This window comes from Lampris incognitus, chromosome 4, assembly GCF_029633865.1.
Source record: "Lampris incognitus isolate fLamInc1 chromosome 4, fLamInc1.hap2, whole genome shotgun sequence".
Lineage (NCBI taxonomy): Eukaryota > Metazoa > Chordata > Actinopteri > Lampriformes > Lampridae > Lampris > Lampris incognitus.
The window spans coordinates 18222053-18235432 of NC_079214.1; the positions used below are offsets into that span (position 1 = coordinate 18222053).

The following is a 13380-nucleotide window of genomic DNA, read 5'->3' on the forward strand; positions in this document are numbered from 1 at the left end:
TGAAACTCTAGTTAATGGTCATGCGTATGAAACTGGTCGTTGGTTTCAGTTGTTATGCCACTGTATTTTTCATGTGGGGATATCTGTAGTCAGTTGAGATTGAAGAGGTCACTTAGATGAGTGATGAAATGTTTCTCTCAATAAACACTATGTCCAGATGAACTGATTCAACTTTCTGTGATATTGTTGTGCTTGTTAACAATGGCACGGCCAAAGTAGATTAAACTGAAGTAACTGCTGAGCGATGAAGGTGTGACTGCTAATAATTAACATGAATATTGATAATTACAGTGTCACCTCTGAACTTGTCGTCTGCTATCCTTTATTTGACTGAAGAGGCTACATCTGGTTTTCATTGTTCTGCGGACTCGAGTACTGATCCTGCATGGCTCCAGCGGCAGCCCCCATAGCGGCCTGCTGGGCGGCTGCCTGGACATGAGGGTTCTTCCAAGCTCCCGTGGCCCATTCCTCCTGGGCCTTGGACATGCTGCCGCCACTACCACGGTACAAGTTATGAATCTAGGTGGGTGGAAAAAACACAGGTTAGACTCTATAAGCCAACAGCAATGAAACATGAATACTTACAAATACTCATGTACAAAACTTCAGAAGGACACAATTTAGCACCTATGAGCCATCAGCAACGGAAAGTGAATATCAACAGTTCAGTCAGGAAATCTCACATATTTAGCGATGAATGGTGAGTGAACTAATATTTTACCAGAAACACAGAGCAGAATCCATAGAGAGTAAAGTAAATTAAATGTGCCCAGCCCATTTGTACTCGGATTAGTGTAGTTGAGTGGGTTTTAGTTATGTCACTACACTACCTCATCAAGTACAATTACAAATAGGGTCTAAAAGGGCCTCAATGAAAAACAGATAGACACAGTATATGACACGCCCTGTGTTTAGATCCTAAATTTGGATGAGGAAAAGATTCCACAAAAAGCTAGGAAAATCACCTGATGGGGGGGGGTTTGGGGTTTTAGGAGAGTACTTTTATTTCACTAACTTTAGTAAAATGTCTCTTAATTTACTGTACTTGAGTAAAGTACCACATTTCTTTCCATAGCCCCCCCCTCCATGTACCGTGTAACCCTCTACAACGCATCCTCGGGAACTTGCCTTACCTTGGTGAGGGCAATGAAGGACAGCGAGGCCACAGCAGTGAACATGATGGTGGGGACCAGCATGATCAAAGCTATCAAAATATTATAACTGAAGAATGAGATGGTGGCCAGCCAACCACTAAAAGGGCAGAAACAAATATGAACAAAATGGCATCAAACATGACTTGATAGCAAGTTGTCAATAGTGTGTGTTTAAACAATACGGTGTCAGGAATTCATTATTGGGCCAAGTGCATTAGCTGTTGCTCCTGTTAGCTATGCCTGCGTCAGCTTTTACATGCCATCAATTTTGAGCATTTTTTGGACATGCATGTCAAAAGTTTCACAACCAATACATAAAGCTGCCCGATTGTAAAGACAGACATTTATCAACTTTGTGGAAGCTATCATAATGTTAAATTCAGATCATCGCCACGAGTCAGATGACCTTGTGCAACCTCTCAAATTATAGTAATAGGACTACCATAAACATAACACAGGGCCACTTGCAGGTTGTCCATCCCCATCATGTTAAGGAGAGCTAAGAATAATGTCCTATGTAAACACATCTTATTTAGACTCACTGGGTACCCCTATAAAGTTTTATTTTACATGTATTAAATCAAAGGAGGTTGAATAAGTTCATCTGGATACAATGTTTATTGACAGATGCGTTTCATCACTCATCTAAGTGACCTCTTCAGACTGAAGAGTGATGAAACGTAGTATCTGTCAGTAAACATTGTATCCAGATGAACTGATTCAACCTCCTTGGATTTTCTTCCCTGGATTATTGAGCATGCATCAATACATGAATTAAAGTTTCATAGCATCACTGCAATAATAATAACCTCATAGATGTGTGGGCTGAAACAGAATAAATTAATTGCGAACATTGATAGAGATGAACGATCACTTTCACACTTATAATTGCAAAAAAAAAAGTAGTCAGAATACAATGCTTGAGTCATGCTAGAACAGTAGTGTTTCTCAACACTACACTGTCTGCTTTCAACAGTTATATCACATGTAGATCAGAGCAGGAGGAAGTACTCAGGGAACTCACTAGAACGGTGCACTGCTGAAATGAAAACCCAAGCACACTTGGTCCCAGCTGGAACACGATACGACACCATTGTACGGTCAGAATAGGACCGCTTATGCACAGTTACGTACAGAGCCGACTGGCTCAATGATTCCTCCCTCTCCACCTCGAGATGACGTGTGGTGAGCGTTCTGGTGCAAAATGGCTGCCGTGCATCACCCAGGTGGGTGAAACACATTAGTGGTGGTTGAAGTGAGTTACCCCCTTCAATGTGAAGCGCTTTGGGCGTCTAGAAAAGCGTTATATAAATGTAATGATTATTATTATTAGTATCATTACTTTAATAAGCCAAAATCCTGTAACTCTGCTCTTTTACTGCAGTAATTATTGAGCTATTATTTCTTGTTTTATGTGATTAAATGTGGTTTAAATAAGGGGGGCAAGGGGGGCACACCACTGTGTGTATTCTCTCTCGTCGTGGTGAGAATTAAACCCCAAACGTGAAGCCCATGTTAGGCGACACGTAACTCCCGCACACACAGATACACCTCTATATTGATTTATTAATGTGCGAGCATTTCTCAAGGCCAGCCTTGAAAACAGGTCGAAATGTTGGCGCTTTAATAAATCAGCTGAATCTGTGTGCAAGTCATCTGACTAGCATAAGTTTCATTATAAGACATAAAAGTGGTGAGTTCAATAACATTTTAACTATCAATCCTGGAGGATTTACCAACTATGTGGCTTTGCTGATATCATAACAATATAAATAAATACTAAAAAAAATAAATCCTTGCACTCAGCCATAACATTGTTTACAAGAACCATATCAAAATCAATATTAAAGTGAGGTGGGGTCAGAAGCAAGTGGAACATTATTTATAGGGAGCACAAAAGCTCTTGGAACAGCTTGTACTTTTACTTTAGTAACTGTCTGGAAAACTACACTAAAGCTCAGTTAACATTTCATATTGTGGTGACACACACAAACACACATACACACACACACAAACACACACAAACACACACACACACACACTTCTTACCATACTCCCCATCCAGGGATGCCGATGCTCTGGATGATACTGATGCCGACTTGAGCCATGAACACGAAGAAGAACGCCATGAAGTTGAAGGAACTGTCAGTCCTGAGAAGAAAACACAGAAAGTGAGACACAGTCACAGCTGCACACCCCCCAAATGTGTAAGTCTGCTTTATTGTTATTTTATTGTTGGATTTTGTTTTATCCTGCAGGGTAAAATAATATTTCATACTCTGTTTATGCAATAAGAACGATTGTTGTAAGCCAAAAAGCCATTTATCCTAATGGGTAGGCTGAGAGAGAATTCTGATGCTCATTTCTGCTGCATATCACTAATGTGCAATTGATAATAGTAAAATATGAAACAATTCTTCAATTTAAAGTTAATCGTGTTAGCTAAAATTAATTCAAGCCATGAATGCAGCTACCATTGCCGCTGACACAGTGATTTATCAAAGATACACTAAGTGTGCAAAGCCAAAAGGAATCGCTGCTGGTGTTTGTTATAACATGTTATGTACGTATTGCTATCGATCTTGTTTTCCTAATTACAAAACGCTGTGTAGCTGAATCAATGTTTGCAGTGTATTACTTTGTGTTTGCATTACTTGAAGGCTTTGTAGATGGGTCTGAACCAACAGACGTAGGAGCAGGGAGTGAACATCAGTAGCCAGATGATAGCCAAGCCAAAGTTGGTCACGCCACCTCCACCAAACATCCACACAAAGCAGCCAACCAGATTCACAACAAGCGTAGCACTGTTCACTGGAAGATGGCAAAGAGCAGATTACTGGCGAGGGTGTACACACACACACACACACACACACACACCAATGTCTATGCACACACAATCAGATTTAAACAAGCAGGAAGGCGCAGATGTTGGAAAAGGAAGATATTAACAGCCAAAGAAGCATATTGTCGAATTACTGCCATGTTTGACTCACAGCATGGCTTTTTAGAGAAATGTCTTCCTTCTCTTTCAGTTTTCCAAGTACTCCCTCTGCTGGTATCCTTCTCTGTTTATTCTCGGCAATCAAAGAAGGTTGACTCACTTCGTCTGGACACAGCGTTTATTGACAGATAGGTTTCATCACTCATCTAAGCGTTCTCTTCAGTCCGAACTGACTGCAGGTATCCCCACCCTTATAAACAATACAGTGGCGTAATGACCGAAACCAACGATCAGCTTCATATGCAAATGTGGACGTGACCTTTAACTAGAGTTTTGATGGCCATGTGTACTATTCACAGAGGATTTGGGAATGTTTGCCATCACAGCATTGTAAGATGGTGAGAGATGTGCTCTTAGTACATCTTAGTACATCATTAGTGATCTCGGTTCAACATAGGTGGCCTCTTTGACTCCCCGTTCAAACCAGTGTTCCTCCTGGCCACTGGGCAGCCGGGTGACGTGGCGGTCCCATCTATTCTGTTGTCTACCAACATGGGGATCGCCTGGTCGAATCCCAGTGTCACCTCCGGCTTGGTTGGGCGTCCTTACAGACATAATTGGCTGTGTCTCTGGGTGGGAAGCCGGATGTGGGGTATGTGTCCTGGTCGCTGCACTAGTGCCTCCTCTGGTTGGTTGGGGCACCTGTTCGGGGGGGAGGGGGAACTGGGGGGAATAGCTCGATCTTCCCACCCGCTACATCCCCCTGGTGAAACGCCTCACTGTCAGGTGAAAAGAAGCGGCTGGCGACTCCACTTGTATCGGGGGAAGCATGTGGTAGTCTGCAGCCCTCCCCGGATCGGCAGCGGGGGTGAAGCAGCGACCGGGATGGCTCGGAAGAATGGGGTAATTGGTCGGATACAATTGGGGGGAAGAAAAAAAAAAGAACAGTGACCACTGGCCTGTAGATGGGTGTAGACTGCAGCGTCCTGGCCTGACATGTTAGCTCTTCTGGGGGGCCTAAGAGTACATCTGTCACCATCTTACAATGCTGTGATTGCAAACATTCCCCAATCCTCTGTGAATAGTACACATGGCCATTGTAACTCTAGTTTATGGCCACACCTACTTGCGTATGAAACTGGTCATTGGTACGGTCGTTATGCAGCTGTATTGTTTATAAGGGGTGGGGATACTTGCAGTCAGTTTAGACTGAAGCGGTCACTTAGATTAGTGATGAAACATATCTGTCAAATAAATGTTGTATCCAGATGAACTGATTCAACTTTCTGTGATTTTCCATACCGGGATTATTGAGCATGCATCAAGACATATTTTTAGCAAATCTTTAGTACATCCCACACACTTTACAGTTTATGCTAACTGGAGTTCTGTATTCACGACTCGGCTCCAGCTTTTCTCTCTAAAACTGCCGAATTTGTCCAGAGCAGAAATTAAGAGTGTTTTACATCAAGAGTTATAGACCCACACACAGCTACAGACACATAGTATGCCTCTAAAAGGCCCAACATAGAATTCAAAATGCGCCATTGTTGTTTCGTTACAGACAATGAGGCGATCTTAACATCAATATTACACAAAACATAAATTATGGAAATTTATGAAAGTGATGTACTGTGTACATCCAAGATCTGCCGTGCATGTCGAACCAACACATTAGAGAAAGGAGGAGCAGCTGTGCACACAGTGTATACATTATAGTAAAGAGGAGGTACTGTAAACTCAAGAAAAACTGATGGAATAAAGTGTTACAGAATGAAAGAACATAGAAACCTAAAGAATGGGCAACTTAATAACAGCAAAAGAAAGAAGAGAGCCACTTTACTTTGCCATTGTATTCTTACAATGACTGTGTTCTCTGCATCTAACCCATCCTATTGTATAGGAGCAGTGGGCAGCTGCAGCGCCCGGGGGACCAAGTCCAGTTCTTCTTTCCATTGCCTTGCTCAGGGCCACAGACAGGAGTATTAACCTAACATGCATGTCTTCTTGATGGTGGGAGGAAACCGGAGCGCCCGGAGGAAACCCACACAGAAACGGGAAGAACATACAAACTCCACACAGAAGAAGACCTGGGACAGCCTGGGATTTGAACTCAGGACCTTCTTGCTGTGAGGCAACAGTGCTAACCACTGGGCAACCGTGCCGCCCATGCTGGGCCACTTCTGTTCAGTTTATCACCTGCAGTAATTTGCAAAAAAAAAAAAAAAGCTTGTCTGGTCCAGAGAAATAATTTAATATAGTTTTCCTGGGTATCAACAAAACATCTACATGCAGAGCTTCCTTGGCTTGGTCGGCTCCACAGTGGGAATATCAAGAAACAACCTGTGAGGTCTGAGACAAGCACTCGAGCTCACGCATAAAATACTTTAATGGTCACTGAAAAGGCCCCTTCCAGTAACCACTTATCTCTTCTCTGTCTCTAAGAAAACTGCTCGTCCCTAAAAGTGTAATGTTTGTCTCCGTCAATCACAACCACAGTGAGTTCAGGCATGCAGTCACTCTTAATTTAGCTGCAGTTGTTTGTGTTTTGATAAGAACACCTAATGATTAATTCAAATTTTTATCAAGTCAATTTCTATGTTGTCAATTAAGGACTTAATTTGCGTGTGATTCCAATCAACAAAATTCATAGAATTCTAATCAATGAAAACGTTTATTTTAAGAGAACACGGTTAATGATTCAATGGAAATAATTTGCATAACTAAACTTGAATAGTCTGTGAAGGTTCTCATCATCCAGGTCATGGTTATCCAAAGAATTGAATCAAGTGCAACTGGACTTGGTATATATCCGTGAAGATAGTCAGAAAGGCACGAACTGATGAAGCCTCTTGGATGAGAGGCGAAACGTCTTCACGGATATATACCAAGTCCAGTTGCACTCGATTCAACTCCTGTGGATAAACTTGAATAGATTATATTTCCAAATGTATCCGTCGTTCAGACAGCCCCATACCGCCACACCTGTGAGATATTGGGCAACGTTGTAAAGATGAACAAATAGGTGATGCAGTCTGTATATTAATACACATATGTGACTGGTTAGAATAGTACAATAAACTGTTTATATGATACACATGCATTTTTTAAGAGTAAATACATACTAGTAATCAATCTATATCTATTATCTCTACATCTTCCAACAAGAGGATAAAAGAATGGTCACCCAGTGATCTGCTGTTAACACTCTACGTAGTACTTATCATTATTTCACTGTTTTAGCTAAGGTAAAAGGGGGGGGGGGATAACTGGCTAATTTTCCATGTCATAAAAACTACAGAAAATCCGGTTTACGAAGCATGGACAGTATATGAGAAACACACTTCCCCTAACGTGCACACAAGACGCAACACAATGCCCAGATAGCCACTCACAGATCCACAGGTGGTACATTTTCTTGCACAGAGAACGGTGCTGCTCGGGAATCTCCTCAAAGTCCTGGTAGAAACACGGCTTCAGGGGCAGGAAGCCAGGCAATGGGGGGAAGTTGGGCTCTGCAACGAGTTGTTCCTTAAGGTCAACACTGCCCACTGATGATAAACCAATGTCCGCCATCCCCAAGGAATTACCATGCAAATGCTTACCAGCCATGTGGACGCAGTGGCGATTGTGCCGCTTAGCTGATTTGTTCCTCAATATTTTGAACCTGCAAGGATAGCAAAAAGTACAAATCAGACAGTTTTTTACTAACACAGTCCTCTTTGTATATGTGGTAATCGGACATTGGGGCACACTGATAAGCGCCGGGACAGATATATTGACGGACCATTTCCATACCAGCATATGTGAGAACTGTTGATTCTACCGGATGGCTTCCGGTTCCAGTTTAGCCAGAAGAAAATAACAAACGCTCGAGGATAACAGCGCGCAGCTCACCCAACCGCGCTCGAGAAAGTTAACCGGAGCCATGCACACTCAATATGCAGCATGTCTGGAAGTAGCTTACTGACACTTTGACAGACACTCGACCATCATGACGAGGAATTAGTGTTTCCATGGGAGAGATAATCTTCTTACCTCCTGGGATAAGAAGCCGCGCTCTTCGCTCCGCTCGCTCGCCCGCCCGCTCGCCCGCTCGCTTCACAGAGCGCCCGCTCTCCCCGGCATGCTCCGGTCGTCGACGGGGGAACGGAGGGCAGGTAACCCGGCTGGCAGTCTCTGCTCGCCGGTCATGAAGTATCGCAGCGCGTCCTTAGGAATGTCATCAGAGTAACTAACCGCGTCGCTGCCGCCCTCTATTATTATTACGCGTCAAACCTGCCGTCCCTGTCGCCCGGACCAATGGGCGGCTTCCGCTTAATCCGCGACGCTGAGGGGCCTGTTCGCGGTCCAATCGGCGTCTCTCTCTCTCTCTCTCTCTCTCTCTCTCTCTCTCTCTCTCTCTCTCTCTCTCTCTCTCTCTCTCTCTCTCTCTCTCTCTCTCTCTCTCTCTCTCTCTCCTCTCTCTCTCTCTCTCTCTCTCTCTCTCTCATCTCTCTCTCTCTCTCTCTCTCCTCTCTCTCTCTCTCTCTCTCTCTCTCTCTCTCTCTCTCTCTCTCTCTCTCTCTCTCTCTGTCCGTGGTGGCTGAAGTACCTGAAACCAAAATCTGCGAAAATTGGACAACAGTTCAGCGACACAGAAAAAATAAATAAAATAAAGTGGAGAACAGTCCACATGAGTTTGGCGGCGGACTGGCGCACATCTCCAGCTCCTCCCGCCTCCTGGTTAAGTTTAGGTGTGGGGTTCTGTGTGAAAGTTGGGATGGATAGTTAGGTATGGGTCAGTTGTAACAGTCTGGGGGTTGGGGGGGTGCGCACCGGTCTCAGACGGTGGCGTAACACCTGTCCGGTGCGTTTGCGTCTAGCCCACTGACTGCAGATTCAAGATTGTATGGTTTATTCGCCACACGCTTCACATACAGGTACAACAAGCAGCTTTCTTTGGCAAACCCCGAAAACTCTGCTTCAAAAGAGACGTGGAACAACAACAATCAAAGAATAAAATAGAGTAAAATGCTAAAGAAGTTAAAATAAAATCCGGGGAGAATACAGACGGTTTATCCCATACAATTTGCAGTTACTATGCAAATATAAAGTGTGCAAAATAGTCTGAAAGAGTAAAGTGTGAGAAGTGGCAGTAGTGTTACAAATGTAATTATGCTGCGTGGGACCTATGGCCAGTTTACAAAGCATGCATTGTGTAGACATAAACAACAGTATGCAGGTTTTCCTTCCCAGATGGCAAAGAATCTTTGGCCCAAATATGGCCCACATCTGCAGTTATCTTACAGCCCACTTTGGCCTTGAATGACGGCGTTGACTCATTCTGAGTGTGGCTGCCTCAGCTCAGCCACACTTGGGCCACACTTGGGCCACATCTGGACCACATAGTATGTGCTGTAACCCAAATCAAGCCCGGTGCATTACATTTGGGCGCATCTGGCCCACACAACACTTGCCGTAACTCAAGTCAGGCCCGGCTTATGATATTTGGGCCGCATCTGGCCCACACAATTTGCCAGTGCTGTAACTGAGCAGTAAGTACCCAAAGTGCCCCAGATTAGGCCCAAATGTGTCTGCTATCTGGGTCCCAACCGATAGAAACAACAGGCGCACCTTCAGCTGAAGCGGACCGACCGAGTGGGTCAAATCATGTGGTTTTGTGATGGGTTGAAATGTGTTATTCCTTCCTTCCAGGCACCCATTGGTTTCTGTTCATCTCAGCACAGTATGAAAATGTATCTGCAGAGACTTAAAATATGCAATCCATCACAGCAAACAGTTATTTTATTTGTTTGTTTTTGTTTTTGTTTTGTTTTGTTTTAGGGGGGGGTCAAAGTTACGTTACTGCCGCGAAAAAAAATCTTTTCAACTTATCTTGCAACTTTATCTTGCAACGATTATGTCCCTGTTTTGGAAGAAAACAACGATGATTGGATAGATTACATATACACGTTTCAAGTCTCTGCAAGTTGATTTTCATACCGTACTGAATTGGAGGGAAACCATGGATGAGGACAACCTTATTCGAATAAATCTGAAAAATCATGCCTGGTTTGCTTTGGAAAACGGTCGGGAGAGCGGCTAAAACCTGCAAAAATAACCACCGGCGTAGTCCTTTAAACGGATGGTGCGGTGGAGAGAAGATTGAAAGAGTGCGCGCTGCTAACGAGGCTGAAGAAGGGTTCATGAAAGCTACAATACAACAGGACGTATGTAGACTTCCAGATGAGAAGTATTATGCATTAAAAAGTGGCAGTTTTTTTGTTGTTTTTGTTTTTTTTTTGCATTATGAGATACTGTATAATGAGAGTAATCAACTCATGTCTGCGATCTGACAAATGTAATACACCGTATCGGACACACGGTGGCGCCAAAGGACTGAACTCTATGGGGACGATGTGGCGCTGAGTCCTTTTCTTGAGCTCGTCGGTTTTTGTCCAGCAGTACAGTGGGGCAGCTTAGCATAAAAATTGTGCATTTTGTGATAAAAGCGTCAAACTTGGTGCACATGTAGCTTAATATATTTAGAAGAAATCTGGATATGAAGCCACTGAAAATTAACCCCGTAGTGGCCATGGCAGGCATGGACGTTATTAGATCGCTTTTAGCGGGGCTGTGGCCTCCCTAAATTTCATATCGGCTATTATGACAGAGGAGAATGTTACCTTTCCAGAGATACCAATATCATTGTTCTAGTCCAAACAGAACCAGAGATATGCCATTTTACATATCGGATGGCACCAATGCATGTTGGGAAAACTAAGTTCCCAGTCCCTTCTGAGACATTATTCATCTATACACTCTGTATAGACATCTATACCTACACACTCCTCTATTCATCTATACACTCTGTATAGACATCTATACCTAAACACTCCTCTATTCATCTATACATTCTGTATAGACATCTATACCTACACACTCCTCTATTCATCTATACACTCTGTATAGACATCTATACCTACATACTCCTCTATTCATCTATACACTCTGTATACACATCTATACCTACATACTCCTCTATTCATCTATACATTCTGTATAGACATCTATACCTAAACACTCCTCTACTCATCTATACACTCTGTATAGACATCTATACCTACACACTCCCTCTATTCATCTATACACTCTGTATAGACATCTATACCTACACACTCCTCTATTCATCTATACATTCTGTATAGACATCTATACTTACACACTCATCTATTCATCTATACACTCTGTATAGACATCTATTACCCAAACACTCCTCTATTCGTCTATACATTCTGTATAGACATCTATACCTAACACTCCTCTATTCATCTATACACTCTGTATACACATCTATACTACATAGTCCTCTATTCATCTATACATTCTGTATAGACATCTATACCTACACACTCCTCTATTCATCTATACACTCTGTATAGACATCTATTCCTACACACTCCTCTATTATCTATACACTACGTATAGACATCTATACCTACACACTCCTCTATTCATCTATACATTCTGTATAGACATCTATACCTACACACTCCTCTATTCATCTATACACTATGTATAGACATCTATACCTACACACTCCTCTATTCATCTATACACTCTGTATAGACATCTATACCTAAACCTCCTCTATTCATCTATACACTCTGTATAGACATCTATACCTAAACACTCCTCTATTCAATCTATACACTATGTATAGACATCTATACCTACACACTCCTCTATTCATCTATACACTCTGTATAGACATCTATACCTACACACTCCTCTATTCATCTATACACTCTGTATAGACATCTATTACCGAAACACTCCTCTAGTCATCTATACACTCTGTATAGACATCTATACCTACACACTCCTCTATTCATCTATACACTCTGTATAGACATCTATACCTACACACTCCTCTATTCATCTATACACTCTGTATAGACATCTATACCTAAACATTCTCTATTCATCTATACACTACTGTATAGACATCTATACCTGAACATTCCTCAATTCATCTATACACTCTGTATAGACATCTATTCCTACACACTCCTCTATTCATCTATACACTACGTATATACATCTATACCTAAACATTCCTGTATTCATCTATACACTATGTATAGACATCTATACCTAAACACTCCTCTAGTCATCTATACATCTGTATAGACATCTATACCTAAACACTCCTCTAGTCATCTATACACTATGTATAGGCATCTATACCTAAACACTCCTCTTCTGTTGGGCAAGGTTTAGAACCAGCAATTGCAGGAAACAATACACAATTCAGTACTTCAACAGTGTTTATTGTTTTTTTATTGTTTTTTTTTATTTACAAAAGTAACTGCTTATCAACTTAGTTTTTTCACCATGCATTGGTGACATCGATATGTAAAATGGCATATCTCTGGTTCTGGTTGGACCAGAACAATAATATTGGTATCTCTGGAAAGGTAACACTCTCCTCTGTCTCGTCAATATGAATTTAGGGAGACCACAGCCCCGCTAAAAGCGTTCTAATAACGTCCATGCCTGCCATGGCCACTACAGGGTTAATTTTCAGTTTCTCCATATCCACATTTCTTCTAAATATATTGAGCTACATATGTACCAAGTTGGTGCTTTTATCACAAAATGCACAATCTTTATGAATATTGGAGCTAAGCTGCTCCACCAGTAATCCTCAATTGGTTGTTTGCTTTGGATCTACTGAAGATGATTATACTCAGTAAATATCGATGAAATGTCGCTGAAGGGTTTGTGTTCACTGAGATAGCCATAATTCAATTCATACTTTTCACTAGTATGCTCCAATTACACATACCTTGGAAACATCACTGCACAATAAATCTGAGAGAGGTTGTGTTAACATAAGCAAGACTAGGTCAAAAGCTAGTATATGGCTGGACCGTGTAGGGGCAATGTTCAAAATCGTGGCCAGTTTGTCACAGGGATAGCTAGTGGTAGTGTCTATAATGTGAATTCCTGGATCTTAAATGTTAATGTTTGATGTTATGATTTGAAAGAGAGCTAAATTTAATTGCAAGTATACTTGCAATTAAATTTAGTTCTCTTTCAATCATGTCAAATCATCATTAGAATAGGTATACCTATTCTAATTATCTGTTAACTCCCCCTCCTCTCTCATCTGTTTCTATCTGTGGTTATGAAAACATTCGAACGCCTGGTCCGCTGAACATCTTATGGACCGCTTGCAGTATGCATACAGGTCCAACAGCTCAGTAGAGGTTGCTGTCAACATGGGGCTCCACTGCA

At 42.0% G+C, this 13380-nt stretch overlaps 1 protein-coding gene across 1 annotated transcript; it reads right to left on the bottom strand.

Moving 5' to 3' along the window:
- Positions 1 to 339: 339 nt before the first annotated feature.
- LOC130111977 (secretory carrier-associated membrane protein 5-like) lies at positions 340 to 7671 on the bottom strand. The gene is made up of 5 exons (XM_056279286.1): positions 7491 to 7671; positions 3809 to 3965; positions 3204 to 3305; positions 1134 to 1251; positions 340 to 519 (listed from the first exon to the last, which is right to left on the bottom strand). The coding sequence occupies exons 1-5, from the start codon at positions 7669 to 7671 to the stop codon at positions 340 to 342; spliced, it is 738 nt and encodes a 245-aa protein (XP_056135261.1).
- Between the last annotated feature and the right edge of the window lie 5709 nt (positions 7672 to 13380).

Bases quoted from the DNA above. Each gene is read 5' to 3' on its own strand.
- LOC130111977 (XM_056279286.1), bottom strand. From the start codon at position 7,671: ATGGCGGACATTGGTTTATCATCAGTGGGCAGTGTTGACCTTAAGGAA. The intron at 1,252-3,203 runs GTAAGAAGTGTG...CTGCCCTTTTAG, and splicing joins ATCCCTGGATGGGGAGTATG to TGGTTGGCTGGCCACCATCT. The intron at 520-1,133 runs GTAAGGCAAGTT...CCACCCACCTAG, and splicing joins CCTTCATTGCCCTCACCAAG to ATTCATAACTTGTACCGTGG.